Genomic DNA, 23,904 nt, shown 5'->3' on the forward strand with positions numbered 1-23,904 from the left:
AAAGTACACAGCCTCTCCTCCCTCATCAATAAACACAAAAGCTTGTCCCCTTTTTTGCTTTTTCTTATTCTTAAAATGGCTTTCTGCATGTTCACAATGTTCTACAACACTAGTCAAGCGTCCAGTACGATAATCTGTCATGTATTTCATCACGAAGCTACTGATTTGAGGTTGGACTCCACTGAGGAGAGCATTTTTGAGCTGTTGTTCATATGGACTGTCATTAGCCATGCTTGTAGGTGGAGTAACTCCACTATGTGTGTCAAAGATGTCTTTAAGTCTAGAATAGTAATGCTCTATGTCCTCATCCTCTTTTTGAACACATCTATTCACCTCAGTCCAATCTGCTCTTGCTTGATATTTAGTCACAATTCTCTGCATTAAATCATTTATTCTCACTCTCAAGTTGGCTGAGTCATGCAGCAACAGAGTACCGTTTTCCGCATTTGGGTTCCAATCTCCGCTGATCAAACAACAGTCTGGTCCCACCACTTTTCTTATCGCCCTTTCAAGTTCTACTCCATTACATCTGTAACTTGCATATAGATTTTGTATCTGGGTTCGGAATTCGCCTGATTTTGTTTTTGGATATGGTATGCCTTCAGTTGCCTGTGCTACATCATCATTAGTCCAGGGTCTGTATACAAACATTGTTGGATGTGCATCATTCCCATGTGGATTTGGCACTTCGATTAGTGGGAGTATTTCTGTCTCTTCTATTTGATAAGTTCGTGGACTTTTATTTTGGTTTATAATTTTCCAGACAGACCCTACTTTTCCTGATCTTAAATCTCTCCCTTCATCCATTTTCTGCATTTTTAATGGGGTAACTGTGGGTGCGGCTGCTGGTGGTGGAGGAGCTGTTGGACTTGTCTGTACTAACTGTCTTAAGTCAGGGTATTCTGCAGATCGCGTCTGCCTATGGTCTGGGTAGGGTGGAGGATCTGGCATTGGTCCCAATGGAATGTCTGTTCTGTGGCTTCTCACTACTACATTGTCATCTTCTCTGTCGGTCAAAGCCATTACTTCAGTCTTTGCCTCTGTCTTTTTACCTTCTTTACCCTTTTTAATTCCTTCTTGCCTTTTCCTTGCTTCTGCTAACCAGTGTCTTGCTTGTATAAGACCCTCATTTTTACTCTTTGTAGGCTTCCCCTTTGTCTTTTCTTCTGTTCTCTTCACTAACTCCTGACAGTCACTTGTTACTAGTTTTCCTGAAAATCCATACTTCTTTTCCCACTTTTTTAAGAATTTTATGTTATCCTGGTCCCTTGTGAACATTAATTTTACATCTCCAGTGACTGGACCATTGTTTTCTTTGAAGCAGCAACTACTGCAATTCCCCATTTTCTTATCTGTGGCCAACCAATTTGTATGGAGTTCACCCAAGCAGCTGGTCCTGTTTGATGAGTACCGCTTCAGTTATCACCGTTAGGTTTCCATGGCCAGAGAGTTGACACCGTGAGGTTTCCCCTCTCTGTTACTCATCAAGACACCACACTTTCAGAAAATATTCTATCAATTCCCCATTGCAACTTTTTTTCCCTATTTTTTTTTCCTTTTTTGAAAATTATTAGTAAACCCCGTTTTATGTTTCATAGTTCCCTGAACTATTTTAGGCCTTCTCTCACAATTTTAACGTGCGGCACAGAGTTATTTATTCCTGTAGTCTTCTCACACAGACTTTGGACTAATAGGGTCCCGGACCCTTTTCACAGCACAATTTTAACTATGTTATAGTCATTACTTGACTTTACCTATTTTATAGTCTTTAACTTGACTCTCCTACCTTATGATTCAGATGTCCTGGTTTCTCTCTGTTCGTGGATCTCGTCACCTTCCCACAGTCCAGTAGACCCTGGCCTCTTTTTAACAGCAATTTTTTTATGCTGGAGGGCTTTAGTTCAGGAGTCCCAGACTCCCCCTCGCACGGTTCAGGTCCTGTCCTGGACAGTAGGAGAGGGTGTTGAGATCCGGCTCGAAGGACCAAGTTGTTAAATTGTTAAATTATCAAATAAACTCAGGAACACCATCTGAAAATTCACAAGAGTAGGATATTTATTCTTGCAGCAAGGGAACAAGTTACACACAAGAGCTCGCAGTGCAAATGTTCAAAGAATGCAAGATTCAAACAGAATTTATACACAGAATATATGAGAGTGACCTCACATTTTTGCTGAAATGAGACAGACACAATAGAGACTCAATTCATGCCTTATCATAGCTAATGTTTGGGTGTAGTGGCTAGGTGGAACAGCGAAGGTCACTGCGCTCCTCTCTGACAACTCCTGTCTTAAAAGTAAAAACAATAATAAAAAGTTCTATTCAAATTAATACAGTTTCCCTTTAAGATGGTTATGTTTATCATAAAGTATCACAATTTTTCCAACAACATGCTACTCAGATCTGATAGCCTCTTTAGCAGTTAGCGATGACTTCTCTCTCTCCTGCTTTCTCTGCTCGGTTTGTCTTATGTTTAGTTATTCCTCTGCCTCCTTTAGTAATAATGATACATATAATGAAAGTAGATTATGTTGTAGCTGAAGGATTTTTCTTGAGACAGTCTTGCTAGTTCAGAGTATATTTTATTTGAACCCAAGTGCTCGGTGGCAGACGAAATATCTGCAGATAGCTGCAAAAACCAACTCCCTCAATCCTACCTTTATGGAGCAGTACAAACAGCCTCACATCCCTTGTGAATACAATTATGCACTAAGTTTTGAGAAACCAATCTCCCTTTCCTGTATCTCTGTTTAGCAAAATTCTGGCCCCTCTCCCAGAACTCTTGTCCCCATCATGTTGACATGAGTTCAGGTCATCAGCTCATTTCATTCTCAGTCACATTCCTACTAATGTTTTCCACAGATGTTGACAAAAATACATGAGTATATACTGAAATACTTAATACATGAGTGCATAAGAAGTAGATAGATGATTACAATTTAGATATGACTTTTTGCCACCACCCCAGGCCCTGGACAATCCCCTCACAAAATTACATGAAATCATTCATCCATATTATATCAAGAGAGTTTTAATGCAGCACTCCCATTATCTGATCTGGCGCACTTGCAAATAGAAGCAAAAAACCTGAAGCTGGAATTCAGGTAAAGAAATCCTCTATTACCTCAAAGTTTAGATACCAGAATGAATCAACTTCAACATTATATTAGTATATGATGCATAAATATAATCATGAGTGCATATGTCAAGAAATATTACTGAATAATGTTGCTGTTATGAAGGCGATGCACAGTGTATTGGAAGTGCTCCACCACTTCCCTGCAGTTCCTGTGCAGCCGGGAAACCAGAGCGGCTCGGTAGACTGCCTGTAACAAGAGGTGTCTCTAAATCTAGTGACAATGCACTAAATTGGCAGCACTCCAGGCTCTAAAACTGTGAGGGAAATTCTTCTCTGTGTGAGACTGTTGAAATATAGTTTCGTTTCATTCGTTTTTTATGTGAACACAGAGGACACAGTTACATACAACAATCAGTACACATGCTACTTGAGTACAGAAATCATCTCTCTTTTATACACTCAACCATACTTAATCTGTCCATACTTAATCTGTCCAGGTTGACATGACCCAGCCAAAGCTTTCTGGACTCTTACATGTTGGTAATCAAAGTCCTCTTTCAACCATTAATAATAGGGTGATTATGAAATGAGCATGAAGAAAACTGAAAATTATCAAATAAACTCAGGAATACACTTAACAGCCTGAGTTCCCACCACTAATGGACTAAACTAAGCGCTGAAAAGAGTTTGCAGCTCTTTTGTTAGATACTACCATGGGTGTATTGTAGGCGAAGTCTTATAATAGATGCATGGAATTTACTCACTTCATTTTACTCACTTTCACTTCCTGCGCCTGTTACAATGGTAAACACCCCTTCCAAAAAAAAGAAAACCCCCCAAAAAACCTAACCAATCAGAACTCACGCTGAACGTCATATAAGGGGTCCGGTAAGCCCACCCCTCTCTTCACTGAACCTTGAAGTTTCCTTTCAGCCGCATCTTGTGAAGCTCAGAGCATTGGGACTACAAATTCAGTGGGAGTACCGTTGAGGAAATCCATCCCCATTTTTTTCTGCTTTGGACACACACGGACGATAACGGATTACTACCACTCCTAACGTTAACGGACAACGGCCACTCCGATCGAATTTCTTTCAGTCGTCTGGAGTGAAGTTTTACGCCCTGAAAAGTCACGTAGAAAATTATGAGAGGACCTTAACAACAGCTTTGAGGAAACGCTTGAATACGTTAAATACGCGATCGTGAAATGTGGAGATTCGGTAAGTAATAATGGGTGATAAGAGGGAGCGTATACATTTGTGTGTTTTTAATTAACTGTTATTCAAATGTAACTAAACGTGCAACACCAGGAAAGAAAGAAGTTGACTCCATAGAGCTCTGTCCGTGACGCAGTCTCAGTTTCGTTTACATGAAACATTATCTTAATTTCCTCCTCCGTCTCGTGCTGGCTGCTCATGGAGTAAACATGGTATGCATTTCAGAACTGACCTCCGAAATGAAAGTAACATAACTGCTACTTGTTGTATTTGCTCGTCTCGTCCCTCTAACAAAATGCATTTGTAATCGGTATGAATAACCGATAAGACAAAAACTGGGTCTCGACTAATTATGATCAATAACACAGATTATCCCCAGACCAGTCGACAAAGACTGAACTATCTGGAGGCGCTAGCATACAGCCTCTCCTCGTCTGTGGTTAATCAGCGGCAGCTGGGCGACTCCAACTTCAGTGCACACACAACTATGAGTGGTGTATGGTAATACACAGTTAAAAAATGATCGGCATGTTGCTGTAGTCGAGTACTTAAAATGCCCTTTGCGTTAATATATCTTATATTAATTAATTAATTTTTTTTTTTTTTTTTTTTTTTTTTTTTTAAAAAGAGGACTAACCTGACCAGCATCGATTGGCTGACAGTCTGAACGTTTGAGATACTGATACGATGAAACACGCTTTTGGAGTGCTTTTTCTGGCTGGATCGTTGTTTGTTTGCAGAGAGAGCTAATGTATCCAGATTATCTACTTGTCTAATTTTGGAAATGACAAACACACTGGTGGGACTGAGATGAAAAGTTAAAACAAATCTTGACCTGTATTACTGTCTGAACAAATTGTGAATTGGTGATAACAGCAACTGCTATACAACTGAGATGTGTCATATCCATCTCCTTTGTCCCTTCTTTGTTTAAAATAAATCCAAAACAAACCCACTAATTTGATTTAAATGCAGATGGATTTTCTGATTTTGTTCTCTGATGCCTACATGTTGCCTCCTGGATGCTACCTAACCCCTGCTGACCTTGCCAGAATTGTTTTTTTTTTTTTTTTTTATTGTTCTATTATTCTAGTTAAATTCGTATTTGTAATTTTTTATAATAAAAGATGGATACGATATTGCCACGCAAAATAGCGCAATATCGGTTTTTCCTTTTTTTTTTTTCTTCCCACCTCTACTTTGTAGTGTCAGCCAATTTAGTGGTCTTTTAAGAGATCCTGAATACAGTCTCCCTTGTTCATCCCATATTCGGCCATGCCATGCTGAACTGTATAGTGAACAGTCCATCTGTGCATAGGGGGATCAAGAATTAGTTAAACTCCTGACTAAATCACTGAAACTTGTGAAAGGCAATGCAACATTGTGATCTGTGAATTTGAGTGGGTTTGAGTTAAATCTGATTAAGTTCAAGTATCTTTGTATAAAGTATCAGATTGTATGCTCACCTGCTCTGTCTCTACATCCTCTATCCTCTCATTCCTGGCCAGAAGGTGAACAACAGAAAATATGTGTGTTTATTCCAGTCACATTTGCTTTCAAAACAGAAATGTTGCATTTATCAGGAAAACACTCTCGCCACTAATCAGAAAGGATCTCAAACAGATTTACTTTGAAATCAATGGCTTACAGAACGCAAATTCTTTCTTTCCTCCTCCAATCTTTTCAAAATTCAACAGGTTGTCATTTGTGTTCAAATACTGCCATCTAGTGGACACTTTAGACAAACACCACATTAATTGAAAATGTCAGTTATGATATTGAGTATTAAGTTATATTTTTTGAACAAAAAAAAATTAGTTTGAAAAGTCTAGGGTTGCGTTTAGTCTGAACGGGCAAAAACTGAGACCTTTGGAAACGATGACGTAGACACCCACAGTCGGTTCCCTATCGGGCCTCAGCTAAGTGGTAAAAGCAACATGGATAGTGAAATACAAGTGTTACTGAGTTTGTTGTCTTTGCTAGAAGCTCTTGTGCATTTAAATTCTCCATTTTAACACTGCCGCAACCTTTGCTGTTCCTTGTTCGCAGTATTCTTTGCAATTAATCACCTGCAGAGAAGACAATCTGCTTCCTGTTTACACAGATTGATCATGTATGCGTTTTCATGTATGATAGTATGTATGGAGATTGTTTCTGATACGGAGATAAAACGTCGGGATAGAGTGTCAGAGCCTCTGTGTGAGATGCTTTGGTCAGCAAATTTAAAACTTGTTTAGCGGGTCTGCACTAGGTCTAGACGATATGAGGAAAATTTGCGATATGCGATTACACTGTTAAATATTGCGATGAGGATGTGATAAATAAACAAATATTGACGTATGTACAGTTTTGCTGTGTGAAGTTGAATGAATAACACAGACATAGGTCACTATTGGTCAAGTCATCGTCTTCCTCCTGCTGCAGGTAACTTTTTTCCAGTTTATTTGGCTCATTTGCTGTGCCTTGAAAACCCTGTGTGCATGGTGTGTGTAAATACAATAATTTTTTCTAATTCATTGCGTTTCAATCTTTTGTGACGTTTTTATTGCACATGCTCATGTTGCGATGACGATGAAAATAAGATTAATCGGTCAGCACGAGTCTGAACAGCAGCTAATAATAGCTGTGCTATGCTTAACCCCCTTCACACTGGACTGGGAGGCACAGCATCATGATGTAACATGAAGTGGGCGTAGCTGGAAGTTATGGCAGGCTGCAGACTGATGTTTTTGTGGGTTTTTTTTTTTTTTTTTACATATTAATTGGGCTCTTTGGTGATTTCAGACACTGAGGTTGGAAAGTTGCATTGGTTTTCTAAGTTCAGACACTAGTAATTAGGAAATCAGTATAGAAGACATTTAGCTGAAGCTTCTCATTTTAGCCAGTGCTGAGCGTTGGTGTTAAAGTAACACCAGTTAAAATAACAAAGGTTGCTGGTGGGGTTTGTTTTTTCAGAAATAAACTCCAAGAAACAAGAACTGAATCTTTATAGCCAACAGTAAAGAACTGAGTTAGTCTACAGAGCAACTGGAGTACGAGTGAAAAACATTAGTTTATACTTTACTCATAGTTCACTTAACTCTGTAACACCATTGAACAACCACAAATGAACTGTGTTGTGTGAGTGTATCCTTAAAACATGCAGAGTGAAACATCCTCTTTCTAGTGGATCCTGTCATGTCACTGACGTGCTTGAAGTTGGAGCAGAGTAAGCAAGTAAGGCGAAATGAGCGGCACCGCAGAAAAAGTAGAATGCAGTTCGGAGGATGAAGATACAATGTTAAATGTGTGCATCTGTAAGTATCAGGTGCTCGACTGCATTTATACCTCTCACCATGCCTCCTAACTTTAGCAATGCAGACCTCTATTCCTGCGACATGATTGGCTGTTCGTGATTCATTTGTGGGCTTGCTATAACCATGGAAATCGATTTTATATTGAACATTTTTTTTAATCAGGGAAAATAATTTTGTGATTAATTATTGCTATTGCTTTATCGCCCAGCCCTAATAGCATACCAGTTAAAATTTATAGATTTTGAGCTATGACCTTAAGTCAGGTCAACCATTTTGCACCACCACCTACCCACCCTTAGTTCTAATACCAACATGGTCAATTTCAAATAAACTCTTGACCATTAGACTTCTACTGACACAGATGGAGTCTCTAACAACCACTTCCAAATCCAGTGTCATAGACCCATTCAGGCCACTGAGGAAACCAAACTGTCGAAGACATCAAACAATCAGGGCAAAGGCCTGCAACCAGATGCACTGCATTTGTGCATGCACTCCAGCACATATCTGACAGATGGTTCAGGGAGCACTCCATCTTCTGCTGTACAGCATCCCATTGTTCGGGACTTGCACTGAATAGTGTGTGTAACTGATTTATAAAACCAAAAAACACACCTACTTCAGGACATTACTGAGTTTCCATAGCGTCATCCAGGTTTAGGGTATGTGATGCACATGGAAAGAAAGTTGCTAGTGGATTTTGTTTTAATATGTGTGCATGCACCCCTCTGCTTTCCCTGAGGTATTGGAGCCATTATTGTACCGTCTGTCGGCTGTTTGCAATGTCATGGCCTTTCATCTTGCTTCCTAAAATCTCTGCTGTTTCTTTTCCTGTCTTCTTCCCAAAATCATTGAATCTGATAATCTGCTCTTGAGTTTCCAACATCTGATTTGTGAACATGTCTTAGCATAACCACTCTCTCTCTTTGAGATATGTAAGGCATAGCTCACATATCATGAAATTATATAGTGCCTCCCTCCTCTCCTTAAGAATGGCTAGCTGATTGTGTAGCTGATTGACCCCTTCTCCACTGCTAGTCGAGTTGCCTTTCTGTTCAGTCTGAGGACACATAACTGCAAAGAGCGATGTAATCACATACACTTACAGAGCACACATACAGACGAAGTGGAGAGAGAGAGTAACCTTCTAGCCGGGAAAACCCTGGTGATGGGTGTGTCTACAGTCTCATGGTCTGAAAGGCTTTACAGCAAGAAAAGAGGAAAAAAATTGTGTGTTCACTTGGGCGTTGTGTTTACATCTGATTGCACCCTTTTCCATTGCTGGCATAAGTCCAATGGTAGCAGGTCTAAGTGGGTTTTTTGACCAGTGTAAAAGGGGCTTAATGCCTTGTTTTGTCAGTTTCTGACTGCATCAGCTTCTTCTGCTGACTGTCTTTCCCAGTTGCCCTTGAAATCAGAATTCTGAAAGTTTTTTGAAAGTTTTAAAACTTATTTCAGGCCTGCAGCTCACTCTTTCATCCTGTTTCCGTTCCAATTTTATTGTTAAATTCCCCAAATGAAAATTCGGATTTGTATCTTCCCGCTGCTTTGCTTTGCGTCTTTCAGATGATTGTTCACTTGCCACTATTCAGGAAAGTAGAACAAGGTCTGCCGTCACCCGCTGCAGTTAGGGGGCTAACTGTATAACGGTTGACAGTGGGCTGATTAGCAGCAATTGAACCAAAGGCTTGGGTGTGCTAAATTTCACCAGTTATCATCCTATCAAAAATGGAAGGTGGCAGGATCGTGGACTGGATAGTTAAGACTGTGTCAATTATTAGAAAATCAAAAGAAACCTCCAACATAACGGACAAAACAGGCAAAAGTTTAAGTGCTGAGTTTTAGTAATAATTTAGTCACCATTACTGAAGACTTGTGGTGTGTTTGATGATATCCTGTAGCCAGTGTTCATGTGTGTGAATATTCTGATGTTACATAAATAACACTTGTTGCCATGCAGTGTGTAAGCTGCAGGGTTTCCTGCTAATCAAAACTCCTTACATGCTTGATGTTACCAGATAGCTGAGTGGTTAAGGCGCTTGTTATCGCATATTTTCTGAGCAGAGTCTGAAAATATGTTGGCGAGTTTGACTTTTTGCAGCATTTCATTCCCCATTTCCTGTCTGCCTTCACTGTCTTATCAAATTGAGCTATTAAACTTGGGTTGTGTCGTGTCTCTATTAGTGGGTATACCCGCGTAAAAAAAATAAAAGAAATTGTGGTTGGAAAAGGTTATAGGTCAGTACTTTTAAATGTTTCTTAAGTAAACCAGGTTGGTCCACTTTAACCATGCCAAACCATGATGATTTGACATGTATCTGTTGGGGGAGAGCACACATCAAGGGCGTGTTCTGCCCGGGCCTCATCTCACAGTGGATCAGCAAGGAGAGACTGGGAGACAAAAGAGATGAGACAAACTGCTTTACAGGAGAGACTGAAGGAACTCTGAACTGTTGCCTAATTGTCTGTGACTGCAGCTGTCTAGTGGCACAGGATGTGGTTTAATTGATTTCTGTTAGTGTTTTAAGATGCTTGCTGATGACAGTTCTTCATAGATTGCTGTGTGTAATGGAACTTCTTAGCCCTCGAAGGGCTCTCTGTTTTAAAATAACAATGACTGTGCGAGATGTGTAAAAAAAATAAAGGGGTATTCGAGACTTCCCTCTCCTCAGCTCCTCCTAGGGGATACCAAGGCATTCCCAGTTCAGTAAGCATATGTAATTCTTCCAGTGACTTTTGGGTCTACCCCAGGGTCTCCCCTCAATTGGACATGCCTGGAAAACCTCCATACGAAGGTACCCAGGAAGCATCATAATCAGGTATCCGAACCACCTCAACTGACTCCTTTCGATGTTAAGGAGCAGCAGCTCTACTCCAAGCTCCTACCAGATGTCCAAGCTCCTCACCCCATCTAAGGTCTGAGCCCAGACACCATACAGAGCAAACCAATTTTGGTTGCTTGTACCCGTGATCTCATTCTTTCGGTCACTACCCATGGCCAATGTCCATAGGTGAGAGTTGGAACATAGATTCCAACTATAAATTGAGATCTTTGCCTTCCAGCTCAGCTCCCTCTTCACCATAACTGTCCGGTAAAATCCATCCTACCCTCAGTCGTGAACAAGACCCTGAGATACTTGAACTCCTTCACTTGGGGCAGCAACTCACCCCTATCCCAGAGGGAGCAATCCACTGTTTTCTAGTGGAGAATCATGGCTACAGACTTGGAGGTGCCAACTCTCACGTTAGTCGCTTCACACACTGCAAATTGCCCACCGCTGTCACTCTTCCTTCCCGAGAGCTCCTCAAAACATTCTTCAACCAAGGGGCCTACAGTGAAAATCTCTAACATATGGGCAAACAAAAACATTAATCAACCTAACCAGGAAGCCTATATGTATAATGTTTACCTCAGTGTCCTGTTCACCTCAAGTAGGGCTGGGTATTGCCACTGATTTCCTGAATCGATTCGATTCTGATTAGTTAATTAGATCTCATTCCCCCACTCTAGATGCAAATAAACACATATTCCCAAATGGGAAAGTGGTCTGAGACTTTTGGACCCCACTATCATTCTTGTTTGCAAATACCAAATCCATTGTTGTTTTAGCTCAGGGGTCGCCAAACCTTTTTCAGTGAGGGACATATCAACTTTCCTTTCTGTGATGGGGGGTTAGTCTATAACAGGAAATGATATGGGCCAGGGTGACAACCAGTATTATTGTGGAGATTATAATGATAATTTGTTGCAGCTGCCCTTCGTTTGGCTTTGGCACCACCTGTTGATTTGCAAAAAAAAAGTAATAAAAAGTCTTCACCACAGATACTCCATTTATTTTATAGAAAATAACAACACAAACTGATGGTAATGTTCAGGTAAGAATTAGGTGATGTGATTTTGTAACAGGTACAGTTGAGTTAACAAACGGTAAGTGTTCTGTCTTTACAGGTAGTGAAATAATAAAACAGAATAATAGTTAAAAAAAAAACAAACAAACAGGTAAAGTAGTCTTATCTAGGTGAGCTGGCTTTGTATGTACAGAGTAAAAACAATATGAGTTATCAACAGGTAAGTATCTTGTCTTTACTGGTTTGCTTGCTTCCTAATGCCACACAGTGAAATAATATTATACAGAATAGTGATCAGAATCAGGTCTTACCTAGGTAAGCTGATTTTGTATTTTCAGATAAAGGTGAGTTCAGAATAGTTAAGTGTTTTGTCTACACAGGTATATTTGTTTACTAAAGCTACAGTGAAATAACATTAATACAGAATAATTGTAACAAACAGTATGCAAGGTGATCTGATTTTGTATTTACATGACTCTTAGATGAGGTTATTGTGCTGTGAGGGTGAGGATCCCGCCTCCAGGATGGGAGTGGTCAACCACAATCTCTCCTACTCACTTCAGGGTGGTCCTGGAAGCATGCAGGCCCTTCAGGGACTGCAGGTAGAAAACACAAGCAGCCCATCAGCAAATGACATACTTCAGTGTAATTTTGTCTGTGACATCACTGTTCAAGGAATATGTTGCCTATAAAAAGAGCATTACTATAATGACATTTTTTAATATCTATTGCTATTGAAATCAGTAGGCTTACCATATCAGTGTGAGCTGTGGCCTTGCTTCTGACTGGTTAGAAGATCAATGTCAGGTTCCATTCCAGTTACAGCCAGTCTCAGAGACTGATGCAGGTGTTGATCTGTGAGTCTTGATCTCGTCAGATTTTTTATCAGCTTCATGTGTGAAAAAGTTTGCTCACAGATATATATGCTCCCAAAAACTGTGGACATCTTTGTTGCGTGCTTTCTTATGTTGGGGTAGGTCTCATTTGGGAGGGCAGCATAGTACTTGATCAGACTGTTGGGGCTGAATACGTCTTTCAGCACATCACAGGTCTGCAACTCAGCCAGTTTAAATTGAAGAGAAGGCAGGGTGTCGTTAATGTCGGCAGCAAAAGGGTTCTGGAATATGCTGATTTCTTTAACGTGGACATGAAGCTCACGGAACCGCACACCGAACTCCGCCCTCAGTGTTTCCAGTGCGTCCTTGCACTTCTCGGTTGGGAACGGGACCGCCGGTTTTCTCAGCTGAGAGGCTTCGAGTAGCAGGGAGATGGGTGGGTCTTGCAGCGCTAGTTTAAGCTCAAATGCTTTGATGTGGGAATACATGTCACAGATTAGTTTTCCCTTTCCTTGGAGCTGAAAGTTGAGGCCGTTTAAAATTTCTGACACATCTGTTAAAAAGGCGAGGTCCTATTTCCATTCTGTGTCGATCAGCTCTGGGACAGTTTTTCCCTTTGTCAGGAGAAAGGCATTGATTTCGGGTAGCAGGTCGTAAAAACGCTTCAAAACTCTGCCCCAGCTTAACCAGCGGACTTCAGTGTGGTAAAGCACGTCTCCGTGGGCTGATTCTAGCTCGGAGAGAAAGGCTTGGAACTGCCTGTGTTTAAGTCCGTTTGCTCTGATGAAGTTTAGGCAGGACACAACCACCTTCATGACAGATTCCCACCTCAGAACTTTGCAGCACAGTGCTTGCTGGTGAATCAGGCAGTGGACTTGTAGTGGGAGGGTGAGACCTCTTTCTGCCATTTCCTTTTTCATGCCGGTCATATTTGGAGCACCGTCCGTTGTGATGCTGGCCAGCTTAGACCAGTCCAGATCCAACTCTTCCATCGTTTGGCACACTTTACAAAAATATCCTCCCCTGTTGTAGTATCTGTGAGACTTTGTAGTGCTGCCAACTCCTCGGTCACTTCAAAGTTTGAACTTACTCCCCGAATAAAACTCATCAGTTGTGATGTGTTCTGCACGTCATTGCTCTCATCCAATGCCAATGAAAAATACACAAAATCTTTAGTTTTCTCTTTCAGCTGGGCATGTACATTATCTGCGTAGCAATGTGCTCTGTTGGACAGCTAATCCACATTTTAGCCTTGTCACCTTGTCTCTCCTCACTCACAAGCTAGCATACTGCTCTCCGTGGCGGGTCTCATAGTGTCGGCGAATGTTAAATTCTTTGAACACCGCTACTGTTTCTTTGCAGATCAGACAAACTGCCTTTTCCTTGCACTGGACAAAAAAATAGTAATCTATCCACTGCTGTTTGAAAACTCTGCACTCTGAATCTATTTTCTGTTTCCCCAACAGTTTCGGCATTTTGTTGTCTAACCTTCTTCTGTCAGCTCACCTTTCACACACTTGATGCTGGCTCAGTCACGATCAAAGTCACGTCAGAATATACCATTGTGTCAGGGGGTGAAGATGAGCCACTATTAGCTATAAATAGCTCATAACTATGGTCAATTTTAATTGGAATGCCAACCTTTAAGTGCGGATATGTTATGATATTATGATAGGACAATGCAATTTAAAAAAATTGGTGATGTTTAGAGGGATTGTCTGGGATCATTAAGTGGGCCACTCCAATTGCTTTGGTGGGCTGGGTGTGGCCCACGTGCCGTAGTTTGGGGACCCCTGTTTTTAGCTGATCTGACTATGACAGCCAGATCCCTTGCCACTGTGTTTGTGGGAGAGAAAGGAGTTGAAAGAATCATTGTGCTGTGCATAACTCTACGAAGAAATAAGGGTTTAGCCATTGGAAATGGTAAAATATTATGAAGTGCAGCAGGACAAAGTAGACTATGGCAGAGGACATCAGTTGAGTAGGTAGTCCCTTAGTGTGGCACATCACACAGGATTTGCGTTCACACTACTAAAAGAATGTGGCCACATGTGGCCCAGACCCACTCTGTGATCTGATCTCAAACTTGTGATCACCCTAGATGCAGGTTAATGCCAGGTCTGAACAGGGCCTTAGATTTCCTTTTGGTCTCAGAAACCTTAAGGGTTGGTTCACAACAATTAGCAATACCAGTAAACTAGATTTCTTTCCTTTTTATTAACATAAAATGGAGAAAACAAGCATGCCATGCAGAATGGATCATTCTCTTGCATCCAGTTCAGGACTCTGGTGAAGGCCTATAGGGCAGTGAGAAGAAGTGCTGCCTCCAAGTCATGGTCTAACCCAACTCTGCGGGCTGACCATTGTGCTCCTCCACCAGCCTCTGGATGAGTTGCCCTATCACTCCATGTCATGAGTTAAGTCGGGCAAGGCTGGTCTTTCCCCTGGCCCCATAGTGGTGGAATGAACTTTGTTTATTTGAGAACGTTGCTATTCCAACTCTTAACGTTTTAGCTCTTGTTCCTTTTGAATTTGAATGTATATATTGTATTTGTACCAATGAATCTGCCCAATGAATGTAATGTAATGACATAAACCATCTGACAAGTAATGTCAGAAAGCATTTTGGCTGTTTGGTGATAGCGCAAGCTGATATGAGCTATTGCAACAAGATTAGGGCTGATGCGATTTGTTGCCATACATACATTGATTTGTTTGAGGCGACCAGTCATTATTAACTGCCATATATTTAATTTCTAAATCATCTATGGTCACATTGCTTCTCTGTCCTCTGGCCTGCCCTCTCTGCTCTCTGGGAGAGGCGGGGCTGCAGGTACAGTGTGCACACACACATTCACACACGGAGTGAACAGCACAGCAGAAGCTGCGCCAGACACAGAGCCAAGTGTAGTAAAGATAACTGAAGATTACTGGAGTTGAAGACAACTATCACTGAACTTTTCGTTACTGTAAGTGCAATAAAAAGTAAAAGGCCAATAAGAACTTCAGCCAACCACCTGTTCAACAAGCAACAAACATAAGAGATATTTTCATCCGTTTCCTCCGCCAACTCCCGGTGTCTTTTTATATGTCAACATCGCGATGGTTAAGCTAATAGCGAACTGTTAGAAAACGCTACAACAAAAGCTGTCTGTATGCAAGACTAACTGATTATCGTACTTTACCACAAATCTTAAAATGTGGCAGATTGTTGTAAACTGGTTGAGATAAATTGGAACAATCAATTCAAATTTGTTGTGAATTTATTCTTTTTTTTTTTTTTTTAAAAGACAAAAAAAACAGTAATAGTCTGAGCTGGATAAATAAGTGTATGGATAGGGTAAACATAAAATCAGCTTCATTATAAGTCTTGCTTTACCTGCGTTATTTTATGATTATTATGGCACACAGTGACATCAGTCACAAACATGTGAAGCAGCCCTAATCAAGATGCCACCAATGTGTGGGCTTATGTGGAAAACAATGGCTGCAGGTTTTCATGCATATAATGTGCAACCTTAAAAGATTTTACAAAGGACAGTTGGATAGTCAAACAGATTTTAAACCTACAGATTAACCACAACTATCTGAAGATGACATCAAACAGTAAAATGATTCCAACTTCCAAGTTACCCATTGACTTAACAAACTTGCTTCACTGAGTGCATGCAGTTTTCCTGTGCAACACAATTGAGATGAGCAAGGTGAGCATTGTGGGTGTGCTCACCTTAAAGTTTACCTTCAAATAAAGTTGTTGAGATAATCTGGCTAAACTTTTCTTTGTTTGTCTACAACCTGGTTGTCCAACTGCTGTTTTCATCGAAGGGATGTTATGTGTTTGCAAAAAGACATGGAGCAATCCCTCACACACCACTGACTAGCTCTCGGTAGAGCTTTTGTCCGTTGGGACAATTCGGCTGTTGGCCCTGCATTGTCTTTGCCCCGTACTGTCAGAAAACATAGGCGGCTGCTTGATTTGTTCTTTAATGTGATGATGGAGAGGTGACTGAAGAATCTGGTAGCGAATCTACTGCCAGCTACAACAGTCACTTCTGAGATTATGTTTTTTTCTTCAAGAAAAAATTAAATATAGCAATTTAGTGTTTGGTTGTGATATTCCACAAGTTAGAGGAAAATATTGCTCACAACTGGAAATGGCATATGGGTGAAACTGTTACCAAATGTAATTTTATAATGATCAACATAATTAAATGACCACAGTACATACAATGTACAGTTTACATTTACTTAGATGATAGTGAAGCACAGCTTATTTAATATTAATCATGGTGTTTTACAAAAAATCTAAATATACTACATCCTAGTTCCAGGTACTCTCGGGGGGAGGGAATGCAACAGTGGCGTGTTATCACAAACAACAATGATGTTGTATTTTTATGTTTCAGTTGTGTATGTGTGTTTTTCTTTTGTTTTGTTTTTTTGTAGTTTAAAAAAAAAAAAAAAAATTTAATAATAATTATTTATATTATTGTATTTTATGTTTCATGTATGAGCAATGCTGCCATTAAAGTTTTGTTTGTCACATAGCAAGGTACAATGTACAGTAAGCAAAGCAGTGAAATGGGGGTCAGACTCGGCTGCAGGGCAGCCTGTGCATAACTGCAAGAAGAAAAAAAAACATTTTTTTCTATACTGTAAAAAATATATTGTCATTGGATACATTGTTATTGTAGAATATTGGTTGTAGCCTCTTTTTAGTCACAGTTGATTAGGTGCCTGTAGTGGAGAAGGCATACATGACATATTGAATGTGAACCAGCCACTCGCTCAGATCACGGACGCATGAGCTTAAGTGGCGAGGACACCTTGACTTTCCAGTTTCTAATATTTTCTTTTTTGTCTCCTAGACCTTAGAAATCCTTGACTCAAGTCGTCACTTGAAAGATTGCTCTCCATGCAATGCGCGCTGGATGTCCACACAGCCAAGGAGGAGCCTCCCCTGCATTCCAACACAAGAGTAATGCTTATGCTATTACATCACATCAGGACAACAATGTTAAACATGCACCAGTGGGCCACCCTGACAATGGAATGCAAATCAACATGGTAGCTTCTCAATATCCTGAGGGGGTCAGAGTGGTTTCAGCTCAGAGGCAGCAAGACAACGCACAACCACGTCAACATTTCCAGGGACTCCAACACCAACAGAAGTCACAAGGAAGCATAGCAAGCACTAGATTCCAGCACCCAAATTCCACGGACATTGCATGTACTGTTCTGAACAGTGGTCCTGACTTTAATTCATTACCACATGCCGCTGCACAATGCAGCAGTTATTTTGAGACATCTGATAATGAATACTCAGTGAGACAGTCTGGTGATAATAGTGGACAACATTGGGAATGTTCAAAGCAAAATTTTAGTAGACACTTCCTGAATGGTTCGAATTTGAACAATAATACTATTCTGCAGCAAAGACAACATTTAAACAGTGCCTTTTCAGCTGGTACCAGTTCTGCAGCACTTCAGGGAGATGCCCTTGGAGTCACAGCACAGACATTTCCTTTGCAAGTTTATCGTTCTTCTCTACCTAATAACAAACTGCAGAAATCTTGCCCACTGCTATATTCCTTACTGAAAGATTTTGGAGATTCAAAATTTTTGTATGCCTCCCCGTCTTCTTCGTCAGGGCAAACTAATGCCAACGTTGAACTCAATACTAGTGCTCATTTTTCAAGTGAAGTGCCCTGCAAGAGTCAGCAGGTGAAAAGTTCACTAAACGCTCTAAACTTTGGACAGATTACAACTCAAAACTTATTGCCAGTTGGAAAAACAGGACCACCTACAGATGATCAAATACAGGACTTCATTACAGAAAAGCTAAAACATTTTATAACAGTTTCACCTCGGGAAGAAGGAAAAGATGGACACAAGAGTTTTCACACTAATAACAGCGCCTCCATTCTCCAGTCTGACCACAACACATCAAAATCCAACAATGTTGACCATCCCCACCACCCCATAACCTCTACCTCCAACAAAGAAGAGAGACTCAGTGTCAGCTGTGGATCAGCAATTCAAGAGAACAGTTCAAAGGGCAGCAAAGCAAATGCTGAGTTACCTGCCAAATCCAAAGACAAAGGTGATTGTTCTACAGTTGCTTCAGAGAACTTTTCAACAGGTACTATTGTCTCTCCTATAAGAAACTTAAAACATGCTCCTAAAAATGAATCTGTTGATAACAGTGCATCTGTAGATTTTAATTATCCAGTAAAAATACTCTTGGATGTAATTATGCCTACAAATGATGATGGGAAACGTGTTTACTGTGAACATAAAACATTTGTTGGTAGCAGTGATGAAAGTTTCCAGAGTAAATTGTGTGATAAGTACTTACATAATGGCATGACCACTGTTCATTATTCGTTAACTGCACTGAAGGAGCTGGTTGCTAGTCTGGAGGAAGTAGAGACCTTTACAAAGATGGACAACTTTTCCAAGGTCATACTGAAACAGTATTGGAATGGGGATATAGATAACGTTCATCTCTTTACATCCACAGAATATCCACAGATTATGGCGAAAGTTGCTGCCACCTGCACAAAGAGTGAAGATAAAAGTCCATTGGTTCTGACGATGTCGGAAATGACTTTGGATGGGCTGACTGAGAAGGACCCTAGCTTATTGCTCAACAGCAGCTTGTCAAAAGAAGAGGAAAAGTCTCTTTGGTTGAATATTAACAAGGATTTGCACACGACAGAGAAGGACAAAGGAGATACAGATCTAAAACCAATGGAGGCAGTAGGGTTGGACAATGTGCGAGGTGTGACCGTCTCTGAGGATCTTCAAACCAAGTCAAGTTCAGTGGTAACTGGATTTGAAACACTTGTACTCACATCACTCAATGAAAATCAAGATGCATATACAGACAAAAAGAAACACTCCGAAGCTCAACATTGTCATATTACCTGTCAGAAAGTAATTGGACATTCGAAGCTAAATTCATCAGTTGATCAAATTCAGATTCATAATGTAATATCAGTTCCTAGAGGCCAAAGTGAACAGCTGTGGAAACAAACAAGCCATGGAGGTGTGATGGAGGATCCAGGATCTGTACGTTCACAACTCCCAGAGCCTCACCTATTACCTGAAAGCAAGAGTGAGGAAGCAGACTCTGTGGAAATTTTGAAAGATCCACAATATGAAGACATTTCAGATGATGAAGACATGTCACAGCTGTTGACCAACCTCCCAAACACAGAGCATGAGCAATTAAACTTCCCACCATGTTTAGAAGAGCGCCAGTATGAAGATATAAGTGAAGATGATAATCAACAGATTGTGAGTTTGGCTGTGGAAACACCTTCACTTACACAAGTACCTGAAACTGACAATAAGCAGTCACCATTTGAAAATGAAGACTATGGATGTTTTCGGGGTCAAGCTCAGATAGAGACAGAAAACATTTCAGATGAGAGACTGATTGCAAAGAAGCAGATTTCACCAAAGACGGGAACACTGGATGTACCACAACAATGCTCTTGTGCATATTTTGGTGACACTGATTATCTATTATGTCCGAAATGTGACGGTGAGAGATGTCTGAGATGGGAAACATACCACTCTTTTTCATATAGTCCTTCCTCTGTTTTGAAAGATGGAGATGAGACTGACGATGAGATGGATGATGACTATATAGTTATACCTATAAGCATGTCAGACATTAAATTTGAACCAGAGGAAGAAGCCCAGGATATCACTGAAAAGGTCGTCCTAGATGATGATGAAACTGGAGACAAAGACAGGCACAGTGACACAAATGCAACACACCGTGAGTTATATTGTCCAGTTCCAAAACCAGTACGAGCTTCTTCATCTTACAAACTGGAGGTTTTTGACACAATTAAGAGCTTTCTAAGGGCAAAAGCTGTACAGTATGGGACAGTTTTGTTAGCATTAGGCAGGAGCACACCTGAACATGAACTGGACTCTGAGCAAGAACAACATACACCTCAGAACAGGAGAGAGTCCAGCTCTGAGTCCGAAGACAGCTGGGAAACGGAAGACAGTTGTGATTACTCATCTGCATCAGAACAAAACTACATGACAGTGTCTGAGCATTTGTTAAAAAACAGGTCAGCACATCTGCCTCCAGAGACCAATGATACCAAGTCTGAAAAAGAGAGTGAAAATGATGAGGCTACAAATGTGCAAAAAGGTCAAACCAGCAGCTTTAGCAAGTTGGGCTGTATGCAAAAACCTGCAGAGCTAATACTGGCCCAAGCTGACTCACAGCATGTCAAACCTAAGACCAACATACAGATTTCAAAAAAGGAAAACATAATAATTCTTGATTCTGAAACAGAGGATGAAAGTGACCAACACTGTGAAATGGAGGCAAAAGGGAAGAGATTAGTGTTTAAAAAAAACAGACTGCCATCTGCAGCCTCACCAGCACCACAGCGCCAGCTTAAACTTAATGACGAAGTGGTACATGATGCAGACTCTGACTTGTCACACAGTACAGAAACAAGTGGGCAGCTGATTGAAACCAAAACTGACTCTGAGTATGTTCTACATGAAAAAAAATCTTCACAAGATGTCATAATCCTTGATTCTGACACAGACAATGATAGTGACAAAAACTACAATAAGGCAAGCAGAGGGAGATTATTCCCTTCAGGTTTAGTGGACAGTGACAGTGTGCAATTAATTCAACAAATGAGACCTTCACCGGAGACTGTGGACAGCGATTGTGGAACTGCTGAAAAAAAGCTCCAAGAAAGGAGATTGTCTTCTGCAGACTCATCAGTACTGCAGTACCAGTCTAAACTTAATGGTGCACAGTTGAAAGAATTGATGCACAATACATCCTCTGACCTGTCCCTCAGTATAAAAAAGGGTGGAAATCGGATGGAGGCTAAGGGTGACTCTGAGCGTGGTCAACAGAAGTCCAACAGACAAACGACCTCAAAAAGAAGAAAAGTTCTCCATGATTCTGACAAAGTGGTCAAAAAAGACAATCAGATCAGCAAAAAGGAGGAATTGAGAGAGAAAACACTCTCATCAGTTTCAAAAGACAGTGGTGATACCTTATTTGCTATACAAAAAAGACCTTTAAGTGAATCTGTGAACAGTGTTTGTGGAGTTGCCAACAACAAGCTTCAAAAGACTGTATTTTCATCTGATGACTCACCAGAGAAGCAGCTCCAGTCTGTGCACAAGGAGGCAGACTCCACCTTAAGCCCAAATCCTGTGATTCGTCGCCTTTTAGTTAAGAAGTCGTATCAAACCTGCAATTACTTGAAACATTCAAAAGAAGTCCACAGGCAGGGTAAAGCTGAAACTCCGAAGACCAAAGAATGTCAAAGGTCTCCAAAGACCCCCACAGCAGCCAGAAAAAAGATGGACCCCTGTGAAAAGAATACAAAGCGTTCACAAAGAGATGAACAAGAAAAAATTGTGCCCAAACCAAAACCTGCAATTGATAGACACTGTGGAACAAAGAATAAGGTTCAATCCAACATGACAAAACCCGGACTGGTTTTAAGACAACTGTCGTTACCTTGCCTGGAAGGCCCATCCACCTCCACCGATAGCTTAACTTCCACAAGTGCACAAATTCCTGAAGCCAGGCGAAGCTCAGAGTTGTCACAGTCTGGAGAAACCAGTACCTTTTCTATTCCTTCTAAAACTATGCAGAGCACATCAGTTCCAAGACATTTGTCTTCATCCAAACTAAAGTGTTGTCACTCTTATAGCAACCCCTCAACATCAGATCATCCTAGCATAACTACCAAAGGCCCATTATCTTCTGCACCTGTGCAATCATCAGCATTGGAACAAGTGAGAAAAGACTGGAAGAAGAGCTATGTCGCCATCAGGAGGGACAGAAAAACTAGCATGGGGACAGAGGAGGCTTTGAGAAACACAAATTATGAATCAAGGAGGAAACTGAGGCCAGGACCTAGTCACTGCGAGAAGCTGCCCACACAGAGGCACAACTCCCTCGAGTCTGCAGCTCCCCTGCTGAAGAGGTCCAAGTTCGAAGCCAGAGAGTTGACAAAGGCGAGAAATCGAGACATCATAAGGGAACAAAGTGTGTTCTTTTGAAATCTTTAAAATGTTACTTTCTTCTGAGCATTTGTTTTTTGATAGGCAAATAAAAACAAATGTGTCTAATCTAAGCAAATTTTCCCAACACTCATTGTTATCATAGGATACTTCATGAGTGAAGGTAGCAAGTGGTCAGAGATGCCAAGAGAGGCAAGGCCAGTGGAAGGTGATACTTTACATGGTTTGCTCCAAGCATAATAATAATTCTTTCATAGCCACCTAATGCACTCTACGATTAAATACTTTCAGTTTTTTTGAGATACAGATGCAATCGTTTCCGTGTTGTTCTCTGCTCTTTTTCATAACAGGTTCTGTCAGGGAGAGGAAGTGGTATAGATTCCCTCGAAGATCCTTTCAATGAGAACAAAGTGCCAGTTCCTACGACTCATGTTCCAAAGGACAGTTTATTGTTGTAACTGTTTCACTGTTTCTGTCTTTAATCTTCCAAAGCATTTCTGTATAGTACATTGACAGCCTGTCGTGTGTGTGTGTGTGTGTGTGTGTGTGTGTGTGTGTGTGTGTGTGTGTGTGTGTGTGTGTGTGTGTGTAGTTGGTGTTGTCATTGTCAACTGTTCTTTTGAACAGCTGCCTCCAAATTGAAAAAAATTCATATAATTAAATGTTTTTCCTCTGAATACAGATCTTGAAATATGTCAGATATTTTAAACCATTTCTGTCCTTTTTATATAAAAAAAAAAAAGAACTACAGATAGATGCACAGTATATAATCATATCCTTCACCACTTTTAAATGTTTGTTTTTGTACTCAGCTGTGAGTAAATATCATTTAAAAAAAAATTCAATGACTTCCTATCTGTTTGGTTCATGTGTTGTTCTTTTTCACCACTAGATGGAGACATTGCAATATAGGTTGCACTTAAAGTTGCTCTCCATTTTAAATTATACTCACTTGTGCTTGTATTAAACGACATAGTTCATTGTGATCGTTCAGATTCTGTCGTCTTATCAGAAACAGAAGTGACTAGTTCTGTTGCTGCTTTCACCATGGATCCATATGAAATTGGCAGCTGGAAAATAGTGTCTCCATGTACCTGAAATGGTCTGAAACATTTAAACAGCTGTCATTGCAGAATTCTCACCTATCAATATTTGGTCAATTCATCAGTCTTTTTCAGCAGTTGGCCATCTAGTATCAAAACATCTGATGGATATTGTTATAATTGCTGTAATATATGATAATGAAACAGTAAATATAGTAATTATTTACAGAATGATATGGAATTCATCCACAGTTTGGTAAAGTTTTGGTTGACTATGACAGGAAACCTGTTTTGGGGGGCCACTAAACCTGATTTCATCCTTTTCAAAATATCCTCAAAGTGTACATCATGTTCCAGTGAAACATGTTAAGAACCATAATACACAGAGACAGCAAATATCAGAAGGTGTATGTGTTGTGTTGTTTTTCATTTATCTATATATTTTTTGGGCACTATTTGCCTTTAATGAGATAGCGTCATTGAGAGAAGGGCCTGGGCTGGATTCAAACCAACACCATTGCTGTGGTATGTGCTCTTCAAGGTGAGCTA

The 23,904-nt window shown here is 40.5% G+C and overlaps 1 protein-coding gene across 5 annotated transcripts; it reads left to right on the forward strand.

Annotated features, from left to right (window-relative positions):
• Window positions 1-3,988: 3,988 nt before the first annotated feature.
• Window positions 3,989-23,167, forward strand: LOC111664243 (uncharacterized). Of its 5 annotated transcripts, XR_015437977.1 has the most exons (6): window positions 3,989-4,299; window positions 17,146-18,419; window positions 18,801-22,337; window positions 22,458-22,520; window positions 22,663-22,870; window positions 22,905-23,167. XR_015437977.1 is itself a non-coding variant. In XM_023418762.2 (5 exons), exons 2-5 carry the CDS (start codon window positions 17,198-17,200, stop codon window positions 22,713-22,715), a joined length of 4,875 nt encoding a protein of 1,624 aa, XP_023274530.1. In that variant the 5' UTR covers window positions 3,989-4,299; window positions 17,146-17,197; the 3' UTR covers window positions 22,716-23,167. The 5 variants fall into 5 exon arrangements, 4 of the variants coding, with proteins under 4 accessions (XP_023274530.1, XP_023274531.1, XP_087033355.1 ...); XM_023418762.2 differs by having other exon boundaries at window positions 22,663-23,167; XM_023418763.2 differs by having other exon boundaries at window positions 17,146-18,380; window positions 22,663-23,167.
• The last annotated feature ends 737 nt before the right edge of the window (window positions 23,168-23,904 follow it).

Source organism: Seriola lalandi, unplaced genomic scaffold, assembly GCF_002814215.2.
Source record: "Seriola lalandi dorsalis isolate HSWRI2012SDOR001 ecotype SW California unplaced genomic scaffold, Sedor1 jcf7180002054584, whole genome shotgun sequence".
NCBI lineage: Eukaryota > Metazoa > Chordata > Actinopteri > Carangiformes > Carangidae > Seriola > Seriola lalandi.